General features: G+C 39.6%; 1 protein-coding gene across 4 annotated transcripts in view; it reads left to right on the top strand.

Annotated features, from left to right (window-relative positions):
- Positions 1–12,585, top strand: part of HELZ (helicase with zinc finger) — a 151,622-nt gene that overhangs the window by 39,517 nt on the left and 99,520 nt on the right. For all 4 annotated transcript variants that reach the window (XM_018063979.1, XM_018063978.1, XM_018063980.1 and 1 more), the window contains 4 exons: positions 1,286–1,410; positions 3,339–3,395; positions 9,182–9,233; positions 10,600–10,675. In XM_018063979.1, coding sequence (XP_017919468.1) covers positions 1,286–1,410; positions 3,339–3,395; positions 9,182–9,233; positions 10,600–10,675 — 310 coding nt within the window. The remainder of the gene's footprint in view (positions 1–1,285; positions 1,411–3,338; positions 3,396–9,181; positions 9,234–10,599; positions 10,676–12,585) is intronic.

The following is a 12,585-nucleotide window of genomic DNA, read 5'->3' as shown; positions in this document are numbered from 1 at the left end:
TTTCTTATCTCTCCCTGCTATTCTTTGTAACTGTATCCACATGCTTATATCTTTCCTTTTCTCCTTTGCTTTTTGCTTCTCTTCTTTTCACAGCTATTTGTAAGGCCTCCCCAGACAGCCATTTTGCTTTTTTGCATTTCTTTTCCATGGGGATGGTTTTTATCCCTGTCTCCTGTACAGTGTCACAAACCTCCGTCCGTAGTTCATCAGGCACTCCATCTATCAGATCTAGTCCCTTAAATCTATTTCTCACTTCCACTGTATAATCATAAGGGATTTGATTTAGGTCATACCTGAATGGACTAGTGGTTTTCCCTACTTTCTTCAATTTCAGTCTGAATTTGGCAATAAGGAGTTCATGATCTGAGCCACAGTCAGCTCCCAGTCTTGTTTTTTCTGACTGTATAGAGCTTCTCCATCTTTGGCTGCAAAGAATGTAATCAATCTGATTTCGGTGTTACCATCTGGTGATGTCCGTGTGTAGTCTTCTCTTGTGTTGTTGGAAGAGGGTGTTTGCCATGACCAGTGCGTTCTCTTGGCAAAACTCTTGTTAGCCTTTGCCCTGCTTCATTCCGCATTCCAAGGCCAAATTTGCCTGTTACCCCAGGTGTTTCTTGACTTCCTACTTTTGCATTCCAGTCCCCTGTAGTGAAAAGGACATCTTTTTTGGGGTGTTAGTCCTAAAAATGAAACATACTCAGCCATAAAAAGGAAAAAAACCATGTCATTTGTAGAGATGTGGATGGACCTCGTGTTTTTCAATACATAGTGAAGTAAGTCAGAAAGAGAAAATACATGTTAACACATATTTGTGGAATCTAGAAAAATGGTAAAAATGATCTCATTGCAAAACAGAAATAAAGGTACAGAGGTAGAAAACAAATGTAATGGATACCAGGAGGGAAGAGGAGGGGATGAACTGAAAGAGTGGAATTTGACATATACACTACTATGTATAAAACAGGCAACTAATGAGAACCTGCTCTACAGCGCAGGAAACTGCTGGGTGCTCTGTGGTGACCTAAATGGGAAGGAAATCCAAAAAAGCGGATATATGTTGATGTCTGGCTGGTTTACTTCGCTGTAGAGCAGAAACTGACTCAGCGGAGTAAAGTAACCACAGTCCAGTTAAAAAAAAATAAGTCATGCCTAGGACAGTGTGCTGACAATGAAGTTGAGAATGATGTGTTTTGACTGCCGCGCGGTTAATGCTGGCTGTTTCTCCACGACAGTGGGATGTGTTTTGACTGCCACGCGGTTAATGCTGGCTCTTTCTCCACGACAGTGCTGGGAGGAGGACTGGCTGAGGGGGACGGCGCCTTCCAGGCGGTGCTCTGCTGCATGCAGCTGGAAGGGAAGCTCCAGCCTGTGACCCGCATTCTCGCCAAGTCGCTGACGGGAGAGTCCCTGGTACGTTGGCTGGTTCAAATTTGAATGTCCGAAAATGTATTCACCCACTGGACTTTTTAGGTGTATGCCTGCGTCCTGTAGGTCCTGCCAGAAATCAAAGTCTATGAGTAGCTACTTCTTTTCAACATACTCATATTTAAACATTGGATTCTTTTATTAATGTAGTTTGTGATTAAGAGCTAATTTTTAAAACTTTGGAAGTATAGAATAACTGATTTTCTTTAAAGGTATAATTTAACAGAACCTGAAGGTATTTTTGAGTTTTAGAATGCTTCTGTGGATGTATGATCTTATATGTTTCTTTAATTTAGTCATTTATTGTATAAAATGCTTAAATTTATCTAAACTAAGTAATAATTACTTTTCTTTCTGACGATGTTCATATTCATGGCTGCTCTGATGAAGTTACCTCATTCTATTCAGACCTTGGGATAAATTTTTGTATGCGCTATTAAATTTTCTAGAGTTTTTATTTGTTTGTTTTTGGATGACTTAATGGAAAGACTTCCTTTTTTGAACTTTAGAGTTGGCAATCTATAGAAATTGGAAGAAAAGATATGTTATGACTTTTTTTCACCAGTTGGTAACTGTTACAAAACTGATACTTTTTGAGTCATAATGAAAGATAGTGAAAGTAAAAAAAACACATATGTATACTTTGTTATACAGCTTGAGTTCTCTATACTTCTGAATTATCATAAACTGTGGAAAACAAAGAGCAAAGTTGTATTTTCACTGCAAATAAATATATACATGGTGAAAAAGAAGGAAATCAGGAAAGTACTTTGTATATTGTTGAGTGTAATATAATGACCCATCTCGGAGGGTAACTTAGTTATTTTCTAAGGAATTATTGTGCAGTGAATTATTTAATTGGTTTAATAGTATCTTTTTATTTACCATCTTAACAAATGAATATAAAAGCTAAGGTATCTTATTAATATAGCAAAATTGTATGGGTCAGTTCAGTCGCTCAGTTGTGTCCGACTCTTTGCAACCCCATGAATCACAGCACACCAGGCCTCCCTGTCCATCACCAACTCCTGGAGTTCACCCAAACTCATGTCCATCGAGTCGGTGATGCCATCCAGCCGTCTCGTCCTCTGTCGTCCCCTTCTCCTCCTGCCCCCAGTCCCTCCCAGCATCAAGATCTTGTCCAGTGAGTCAACTCTTCCCATGAGGTGGCCAAAGTATTGGAGTTTCAGCTTCAGCATCAGTCCTTCCGATGAACACCCAGGACTGATCTCCTTTAGAATGGACTGGTTGGATCTCCTTGCAGTCCAAGGGACTCTCAAGAGTCTTGTATGGGTATTGAGTTCTAAATTGGTGATAAAGAATATTTCTCTTCTTTATTGTTTAGATAATTCTATCTTTAAGGATCTTTTCTTTTTAAATTGAGCATATTACACTGTTTTACCTGTTGGATTTTTAAATTTAAAATTAAGAAGCAGTTTGCTTTCAAATCTCAAGTGAAATGTGAATTTCTCAAGAGCTAATGTTTTGTTTTCCTTCAACAGCATTAATGAACCGTCTTTAGGTAGGGTGACCATTGTATGTGGATCTGAATCTCAAGTGACCGAGCTCACCTATTTGGTTTAGGAAAAGGAGTTTTAAAAAGTTGAAGTTTATTTTTCTTTTTGCTTATCCTACTTTGAGTGATACTCATTGTGAACATGTTATTGAATTAATCTTAAATTCTTACAAGATATATTTCAAAGATGTTCTGTATAAAGATGTTCTGTTCGTCTTTTTAACTTCCCACACAGAAGGTTGGCTTTGTTATCACCGCTAATAGTAATGAGGAGAGGAGAGGAGCATAGCACTGGTTTTCTTTTTATGGGTAAACCTTAAAAATAGCCAAAGAGTCAAGTTCAGAGTAAAAAACTAATATGCTGCTTGGTTTCCCCCTTTTTCATTTGCCCTTTCAGAATGGGATGGTAACAAAAGATTTGACAAGGCTAAAAACACTTCTCACAGAAACAGAGGTAAGACTATTTCAGCCAATCTCTTTGGGCAGAGTCTGACTTACTCTGAACGGCACGTGTTTGGTATTAAGATGTGGATGCTCACTGGGCATCAGAGGCTTTAGCAGTGGGCAGGGAAGCTGTTAGACTTTCTGTAGCTGAGCTTGCTCCCATCCTAGGAGCTGTGCTTCCTCTCAAGGTGCTTGTGCGTCCCAGGCCTTCTGTTTTGTCCCTGATTCTTTTTAGCTGTCTCTGTCCAATAAATGGAAAGGTGACTGGGAAATTTTGGTTTTTAACTATATCTGGCTATTAGAAAATATTTTCTAAGTAACTAATAAAAGTCTGTGATGTTTTTATGGAATGAGTTTAGGTGATGGAAATAATGTGTAACAGGGTAAATGGTGAACAAAAATATGCTCTGGTGATGAGTTGAAGGCCAGGGACATCAGGGTGTGTAAAAGGCCCGTGGATTTGAAAGTCTCAAACTCCTGTTCTCATAAAGTCATGTGAATGTATTTTTACTTAGCTGTCTCATTTTATTTTTTGTCTTATTTTTAAAATAGCTGTTTTGGTCAGCTTTTATCATAAATGGAAATCCATGTAAACTGACTGACTGATTGGCTTATTTATTTAAAAACTGGCACCTACTATATGCTAGGTATTATGCTTGGTGCTGTGGGTTCAGCCCTGAACAAGATATTCGTGGTCCTTGTCCTTGGGGAGGTTAGAGTCTTGGGGAGGACATAGACAATAAATTAATTAATTAAACACAGGTATAGGTGTAATTCACATTGAGGTACATGGGATGAGCTTTCTGTGATGGAAAAATAACTGGAATGGTAGTGAGGGGATGAGACACTTAAGCTCAGTTGAGAATTAAGAAAGTGCTGTGTCCTGGAGAGTGAGGTGAAGGGCGTTCCCGTCAGGCCGAGATGATGAGAAGAGCACCCAGGTGTAAACCTTGACCTCCTGTAGGTTACATTCACACTTCAAATCTCATAATGCATTACAGTTCATAGCAACAAATAAGTATGCAGAGAAGACAGTCATCATGAGTTACATAAGCTGGCTAAAGGTGCTGTTTTGCTACAATTCAGTAGGCTTTTAAAATATATTATTTTTTAATCTTATTATGAATTAACTGAAAATCAATAAGCTCTAACTTCAGAGCCATTTCCCTCTGGTATTTATGTGGTCTTTATAATTTCTAAGAAGTAAAAGAAGACAATTATAAATGTTTTAGACTTTTAAAATGGAAACATAAAATAAGATGATTTTTGTTTTAAGATTCTTGGCCTTGTTCTCCTCTCTTATCACCTTAATTGAATTAGCAGCTTTACATCTGATAATCATGCACAAATATATGTAGAGTTTTATTTTTGATATTTATAATCCTATTCTGTATAAGGTCACAAATATCATTTGACTCTCATTTTGTTACCGTACTTTTGGAATAAGTGACTTAAGTTTTGTTTATCATTTCTGTGTAACCAGAGTAGTAGTATTTTTGGTTAGTGAACTGGTACTAATAAAAAAATCCATCTAGAAAAAGCTAACAGACAGTGTTACTCTTATTTATAATTACACTTGATGTACTTAAAAATAGCAACAATTTGTTATTTAAAGATTGGGCTAAGCTGATATCTAACCTGTAAGTGCTAGTGGATTGGAATAAAGACCTGAAACTAAAGGCTGACTAATGAAAACAGAGAGACAATACATATTCTTCAGAGAAATTTCAATTCCAAATCAATATTTGATTATAAGATTATAAGAATTCTAGCAGTGTGAAATGTGTCTGCTTTCCCTGAAGGTCGCAGTAAAGACCTTATTGATGCTGCCTTTCTGTCTTGGGGTCTGAGCATATAAAAAGGGTGTTTTTAAAAATACAATACGTTGGAACCTAAAAGCCACAGTGGCCAATTTTCTTATTCTTACCAGCTCTTCTGAGGAGGGTGGGCAGTTCACCAGCACCCCTGCCCACGCTGAGAGCTACAGTGTCAGCCACTGCAGACTGTCGTAGATGCGGACTCAGAAGTGCACCGTGTGTCTTTCCCTTTTAGCAGCTGCAGATGCTTTAAGCTTTATGTCATCACTAAAACACCTTCCCCCATTTTCTCTTGCATATTTGGTAAATTTATTTTGATAAATTTTTTTAGAGGAGATGCTTTCAATTCATGCTTGAAGTGAATTTTTAGCTCTTATATTTATAAATTCTGTGTAATTGGAATCATATTTTAAGGGCTAGTGTGGGACTATACCATTTAGATCTTGCTTATAGAATTTTAAAGGATCATTTAATACATATTTTTGGTGGGTATAGAGTCTTCGTAATGTGCCAGGGTCCAGCCCCGGTGGATCCAGGGAATTCGAAGGGGAGACGGTATAGGTGAGGGAAAACTTATTTATTTAGAAATATAAAAGAAATTAAGAAGAAATACTATAGTAGGAAAATTTAGTGGAGAAAAGAGGCTGAGTAACTTGGTTTACGGGGAAAGCCAATAAAACTTCAGGACAAGAAGTTTGCACCGGCGTTAAGGGTGCCCCGCCTTGGGCTCCCTCTCTCACAGGGCGGGACTTAAAAGCCTCCCCGCTCCAGATGGGAATTCAGCCAGAAAAGGAGAGGGAGGGAGAGGGAGAAAGAGAGAGAGAGAGAGAGATACGGGGGAAACCAGATTTTCAACAAAGTAGTTCGAGAGACTAGTCCGAGAAACTGGTCCATCCCTTATTGTTCAGAAGGCCTTTTATACTTTTGATTGTACATAGAGATCAATGGATAATACAAAATTATGCAGTGTCAACCGCCCTGACTCTTATCGAGACCAGGCTTTCTCTGTGCGTACCTAGTTGTATACAGAAATCTTAGGTGATTTACATCATCTTCTGGCCAGAAGGCTAATTAACATTTTATGGCCCTTTTCTGATAAGGGTAATAGTGTTGTTCTTCCCAAAGTCTGGTGCCACTCTCAGAAAGCACTAAATAAAGTTACATTCTTACATAACAAGGACACAACAATTTATAACAATGAAAAAAGTACAGTGATTTATAACAAAGAGAAAAGTAATTAACTCAAAAGTCTAGTGTTGCTAACATCAAAACTACTATATTCCTATTTCTGCATCCCGATTACATTGATTAATATCCTCCCAGGTGCCTAAAAGATAAAGGATATGGAGGCCTGGCAGCAAACATTAACTCAACAAACTCTTCACCAAACTAATTCTTAACTCTAAAAGGCTCTATATCTTTAAGATGTTTAAGCTTTGTGCCTCTCTCGGTTGGGGGGCTATAAGCAATTCACAAATTGTAAAAATCCGGGGAACCTGTCAGGCAAGTTAGAGAGCCATCAAAGGGGTTTGAGCTGAAACATTCCTTTCATATGCAGGAGAATGAAGCCCTGAGTTAACTTTTTTCCAAAGAACGTTAGAAGAGTGGAAAGCACAGTAATAAAGCAGGCAGACTCCGGTTTTTTGGGGGTAGCTGTTCAGGAAAACCCAGGGGAGCCCCTGAAGCCTGACTCGCCTTGCCCATCAGGCCTCTCCGCATGACCTTGTCATGGGTGGGGTCTCCCGTGCTGGCTCCCGGCAATAATGTGAATAGTTATGTCCTGATTTATTTGCTAGCTTCTACATAGTCTTAAACTTGGTCCTCGTTTTACGAAAAAAATTGAGTTGTCTTCAAAAACTATTTAGTAAGTAGTTTGAGAATCAGAAAGCTTTTTCCTGGTTTAATTCCAGCCCAACCTCCAAAGGGTCCAATTTAATCAGTGACATGTAAATTATGGTGATATTGCTTCAGGTATATCCAATTACCATTTACGACATTCTTTCTATGAGAAAAAACATTCCAAATTTCGTCTTGGGGTACTGTTTCCTCCTTGTGATTCAGTTCAGCATTTACTGAGTGCTGTGCTGTTCACGGGTCTGTGGGTTTTGGAAAGCTGAGAGATCCTTGGAAAACAGTCTGAAGGGCCAACCCAAGCTGTGTGTAGTTAATGTGCCCACAGGGCTACCTGTGGTCAGTAAGTGCTGTACCCGAAGAACAAGCAGGGAGAGGGGAGATGGAAACCAGGGAGGCTAGAGTGCAAGAACTGCGGCTAAAGGATGGAGGTGGCTGAGGGCAGACCCAAAAGTGACTTGCTACTAGGTTGGCAGTTAGTTGGCTTTGGGGCAGATGAGACGAGCAGAATGAGGTGCTTACAGGGCAGTGGCAGTGGGGTCAAGTATGAGAGAGACACGAGGGACGTTCTGGGCCTCGCTGGGCAAAATTTGGAGACTGCTCAGAGCAGAACAGAAAAGGGAGGGCTCAAGATATCTTTCAGGATTCCAGTCTGGCTCTTTTTGGGGAAGGTGAATCCATTAGCTTGAGACAAGGAGCCCTGGAGCATGATGAGGTTTGGAATTAAAGTTGGTGAATTTTATTTTAGACATACTGCAGTTTGAAGTGCTTGGGTAGTTACCCAGCCAGCCAGCCAGCCAGCTACCCACCCACCCATCTACCCATCCATCCATCCACCCAGCTACCCACCTTCCATCCATCCATCCATCCATCTATCCATCCTTCCACCTAGCTACCCGCCTTCCATCTACCCATCCATCCATCTAACCGTCCTTCCACCCAGCTACCCACCTTCCATCCATCCATCCATCTATCCATCCTTCCACCCAGCTACCCGCCTTCCATCCATCCATCCATCTATCCATCCTTCCACCCAGCTACCCACCTTCCATCCATCCATCCATCCATCTATCCATCCTTCCACCTAGCTACCCGCCTTCCATCTACCCATCCATCCATCTATCCGTCCTTCCACCCAGCTACCCGCCTTCCATCCATCCATCCATCCATCTATCCATCCTTCCACCCAGCTACCCACCTTCCATCCATCCATCCATCCATCTATCCATCCTTCCACCCAGCTACCCGCCTTCCATCCACCCATCCATCTATCCATCCTTCCACCCAGCTACCCGCCTTCCACCCACCCATCCATCTATCCGTCCTTCCACCCAGCTACCCGCCTTCCACCCACCCATCCATCTCTCCGTCCTTCCACCCAGCTACCCGCCTTCCACCCACCCATCCATCTGTCCGTCCAGATTTACTGGGCATTCGTTATGTGCCAGCCCCTCTGAGGCACAGGAACGCAGGCAGGCAGTTGGGTTAGGCTGTCAACAGTGGATCTGTATGTGGCTGACAGGGACCCAGCAGGTAAAATGCTATGGAGTCCTTAAGTGAAAATGCTTTAGCTGGCACTCAGTTGAAATTGGGGATGTGGAGCTTACTTAGAGTAAAGTAAGAGCCAAAGGGGCAGATGGAGGACTTGTCTGCATTAGAGGAAATCAGAGTGAGTGGGTCCTCAGCCACGGCCTCTGCTGTGGGGGAATGGCTGCTCCCAGGCAGTGAGCAGTGGTTATGCACTCGATGGAGGTGGGGTGGGGGTGGGGGCGACGCCGCCCCAACTGGCCCTGCTCCAGGTGTTAGAAGAGAGAGCTGTACACACAACAGGGGAGGTGCTGCTCCCTGGGGCTCAGGGCTGGGGACTGAGACTGCTTTTGCGCACAGGTAATTTTTATGCAGGGAGTTTTTATCAGTTTCCTTAATGAGGGCCACACAATTACTTCTTTTTCATATTTAAATATGGAACCATAGAGCAAAGAGCAAAAAATACCACTTGGAATATTAGTGTTATTAAGTTTCTAAATTTTCCATCTCAAGCTTTTTAAAATGTTGAAATTTTCCAAGTTTAATTCAAATCAGCTAGCTATTTCTTATATAAAAATTTCTTTCATTTGAAAAATTGCAGACAGCAACTAGTAACGTCCTCTCTGGATATCATGTGGAAGACTTAGAGGAGGGTAAGTACTAAACTGTGCAACTTCTGTAGCTGTAATTACATTTGGGCATTGCTTCTTGTTGATTAATGGGAGGAAATTTCTGTGTTATAGTACAGGTTAGTGGAAGCATAGAAAAGAATATAAAAATTTCATTTAAGAAGTGTGGATGAAAGCAATTTTTCCCTAGCCCCTATTCATAGAATAATAGAGGAATGGAGGTGGGAGGTAATTGCAGAAGTCATCTGTTTCATCTCTTTTCCACCATATATGTAGTTTTAAATTTAAACGTCATTCTTAACAATCTGTGGAGGGAGATCTTTTCTCCTTTCTCACGCTCTATCACATGCTGTTGCAGTTATTACCTTTTGGAAATTGTCCTGCCAGTATTAAGGTCTGTGGGCTCTTCTTCTCTTCCCAGAGGAAGGTGGAGAGAGGCCAACACTCACTGAGTGTTTGCTCCGTGACGTCTGCCGTTCAGTGGCTTTCACAAAACAAGTACTGAGTTCTTAGAGCCCTTCTCCATCTTTTTGATAGGTGATGAAACTGATGTTTGTTAAGGTCCAGTAATTTCCCAGTCACACATACAGTAAAGGGATGACTCATAGCTTTAAGCTCAGTCTAGCTCAGTGGATTTTGTCAGGAGGTATGGGCTGGGCACAGTGACTTGTGAGGAGGCAGGAAACAGCCTCAAGGCCCTGGAGGCTTTGCTGCTGTTGAGCCTTGATGGCTCCAGCCTTTTTTCTTGGACACTTTGTTTCCCTTGGATTATTTGGAACCTTTTATCTGAATGCATCAAAATTCACTGTATTCAGAAGTAAACACATGTTATTTTTAGCTCCTGTCTCAGAATTCACCTTTATGAACTTTAATTGTTAAAAAGGATTACTTTATGCAACGACATGTGTCAGACACCCCCTAAGGAACATGGATGATTATGTGGAACTTGCTCCATATACAGGACTGGAATTTGTTTTACAAAATTTCCTCTTCCCAGGAGACCATAATTTTCTGATTCTGGAAGGAGTTCCTAATAGAGATGTAACTCATACCTAAGACACGCAAGCATGCCAGCACCTCGCCCTTTAGGTGCCAGGGGAGAGACTGCACTTGGGAGTATGTCCACCAGTTGCTGGGATAGAGTGAGGGTCGTTGACTTGGTACAGCGGTTGTGTAACTGCTCCTTCAGGGATTTCTAAGGTTCATGTGGCTAACTGATTTAATTCATTTGATTGGTGAATTACTTTTTTTGGTAGAGACAAGCATGTCATGTTCATTTTACATCATCTGAGATGATGTGTATGGAGCGTTAATAGTATTTCTTACACATTAAATATCAGAATTATCAGCAAGCCTCAAATGATAAGACTATATCCTGATTACTCTCTAGGATCTTGTAATGGTTGGCATTTCCGCCCACCACCTAGGGGAATCACAAGCAGCGAGGAATATACTTTGTGTAAAAGGTAACGTGATTTTTTTTTTTAAACCAATGACATATCTTTATTCCAAAGGATAGTTAATTTTCCTTCACTTTTTGAAAATAATTCAAATTTAAAGAAGATAAAGGAAGTGAAGGAAGAAATGATTGAGAAAAATGGTTTATTTTCAGTTTGAAACAGAAGCCATAATGGTTATTATCATTAAATTAAAAAAATCAAAACCATATTGATGATCCTTCTTTTACTTATAAAGAACAATGATCTAAATGGAAATTGTTAAGACTTTTGTCATACCAGTTGGAATAATATGATTTAATTACTGGTCTCTTGTTTATGTGAAATTTACCTAACCTAAATTATGATTTAAACTGGAGTTACCTTATATAAACTGAAATAGAGCATAAAATAGATACATGTTGAATTATTTTGATAACTTTTCTAAGAAAAAGGAAAATCTATTACCTTCACATAATCTTATATAGAATTTATGAGTAGTTTATATTTGAAGGGCTAACCTTTCAAAATTTAGTGATTATATGTTAAGGTAGAAAGAATTATTAAAGTCACATCAGAAGGTTCTTTTTATAAGAACTAAGTGGTTTTTTTAGATACAAGTTGTAATTACTCTAGATTGCTTTTGATAATGAAGGAAATTCGATATGTAGTTTTGATTTTAGAGTGAAAAATAAAGACACTGAGAGGAAATTGGAAGATTCTGGTGGTAGAGGGGTAGGGCGCATCTGATGCGAAGGGTGCGTAAGAAGCTTTGTGGTCCAGATAGAGTGTCAAGCCTTCCATTTTTAGGGAGATGATTTAAAGCAATAGGAAAACAATATTTGGCTCATTAAGATATACGAAAGAGAAAAAAATGCATGATTTAAATGTCTTACATGACACATATGAGAACTTAATAGCATAGTTTAAGTTCAAATACTTTGTATATCATCCAAAAAACAGCTTTAAACACACTTATCTTTTCAAGTAGGATGGGCCGCTTGATGGTTCATTTTGTATTTCTTATTGTCCATATTTTCCCAATTGAAAAATTATCTAAAACATAGCATCCTTTTGAACACATTTGCTATTTATAACTTGATTTTCATTTTTTTTCCTCTCAGAAGATCTTTCATTAATTTTGTAATGTTTCAATTGTTTAAAAACTGGCTGGATCTCTTATTTCATAGAGTATTTAAGACTTAAAGTTACTGATCAGTCTTGAATTTTTATCTGTTTTGACCATTGAATTGTCAGTTGAATTTTGAGTCATAAATGTTGAGAAATCATTAAATATCTATCCTTTAAAATGAACATTTGTGAATTTACCCATTGAAGAACTTAATCTATGGAAATAATTAAGATTCTTATATAAAACTTTTATTCTTAATTTATTTAAAACTTAAAGCAAATTAATGTAATCCAGTATTTTCAATGAAATATAGGTAATAGGAACGTAGAGAAGAGGGAAGGGATTACATTTGAAGGTGAAACGTAGAAGTTTTGAAATGTTAATTCAGTGACGTATTATATTTTTTTTCAGAACAAAATTCCTAGGATGTGGAAAATTTTCCATAGATGCTTTTAGTTTGGGAAGTAGGGCAGACCTGTGCTTGACAGACTAACCCTCTTGATGTCAGTGATGCTCTAGAGAGACTGCTCTGGCAGGAACTGTCTAAGAGAGCTGTTCTGTCACGAAGGGAACTGCCTCCAATGCCCATTTTCGTGGGTGGGGCTGGTTGTGGATATGTTCTGCTTTCTCACCCCTTATTCCAGAGAAAGAGGTCAGTGCACGTGGGCGGGGGGAGAGGGGCTGCTGCCTCACTGACTGCTGTGAATGTTCTCTAACCTCTTCTTCCTCCTCTGTGATAAACAAACCCTTTCAGGAGATGAAGTTTTGTTTTTGTTATTGAAGAGGCGGAGGGCAAATGCTGGAAGTT

Source organism: Capra hircus, chromosome 19 (genome assembly GCF_001704415.2).
Source record: "Capra hircus breed San Clemente chromosome 19, ASM170441v1, whole genome shotgun sequence".
Classification (NCBI taxonomy): Eukaryota; Metazoa; Chordata; class Mammalia; order Artiodactyla; family Bovidae; genus Capra; species Capra hircus.
This window is presented reverse-complemented; position numbering and strand designations above follow the sequence as displayed.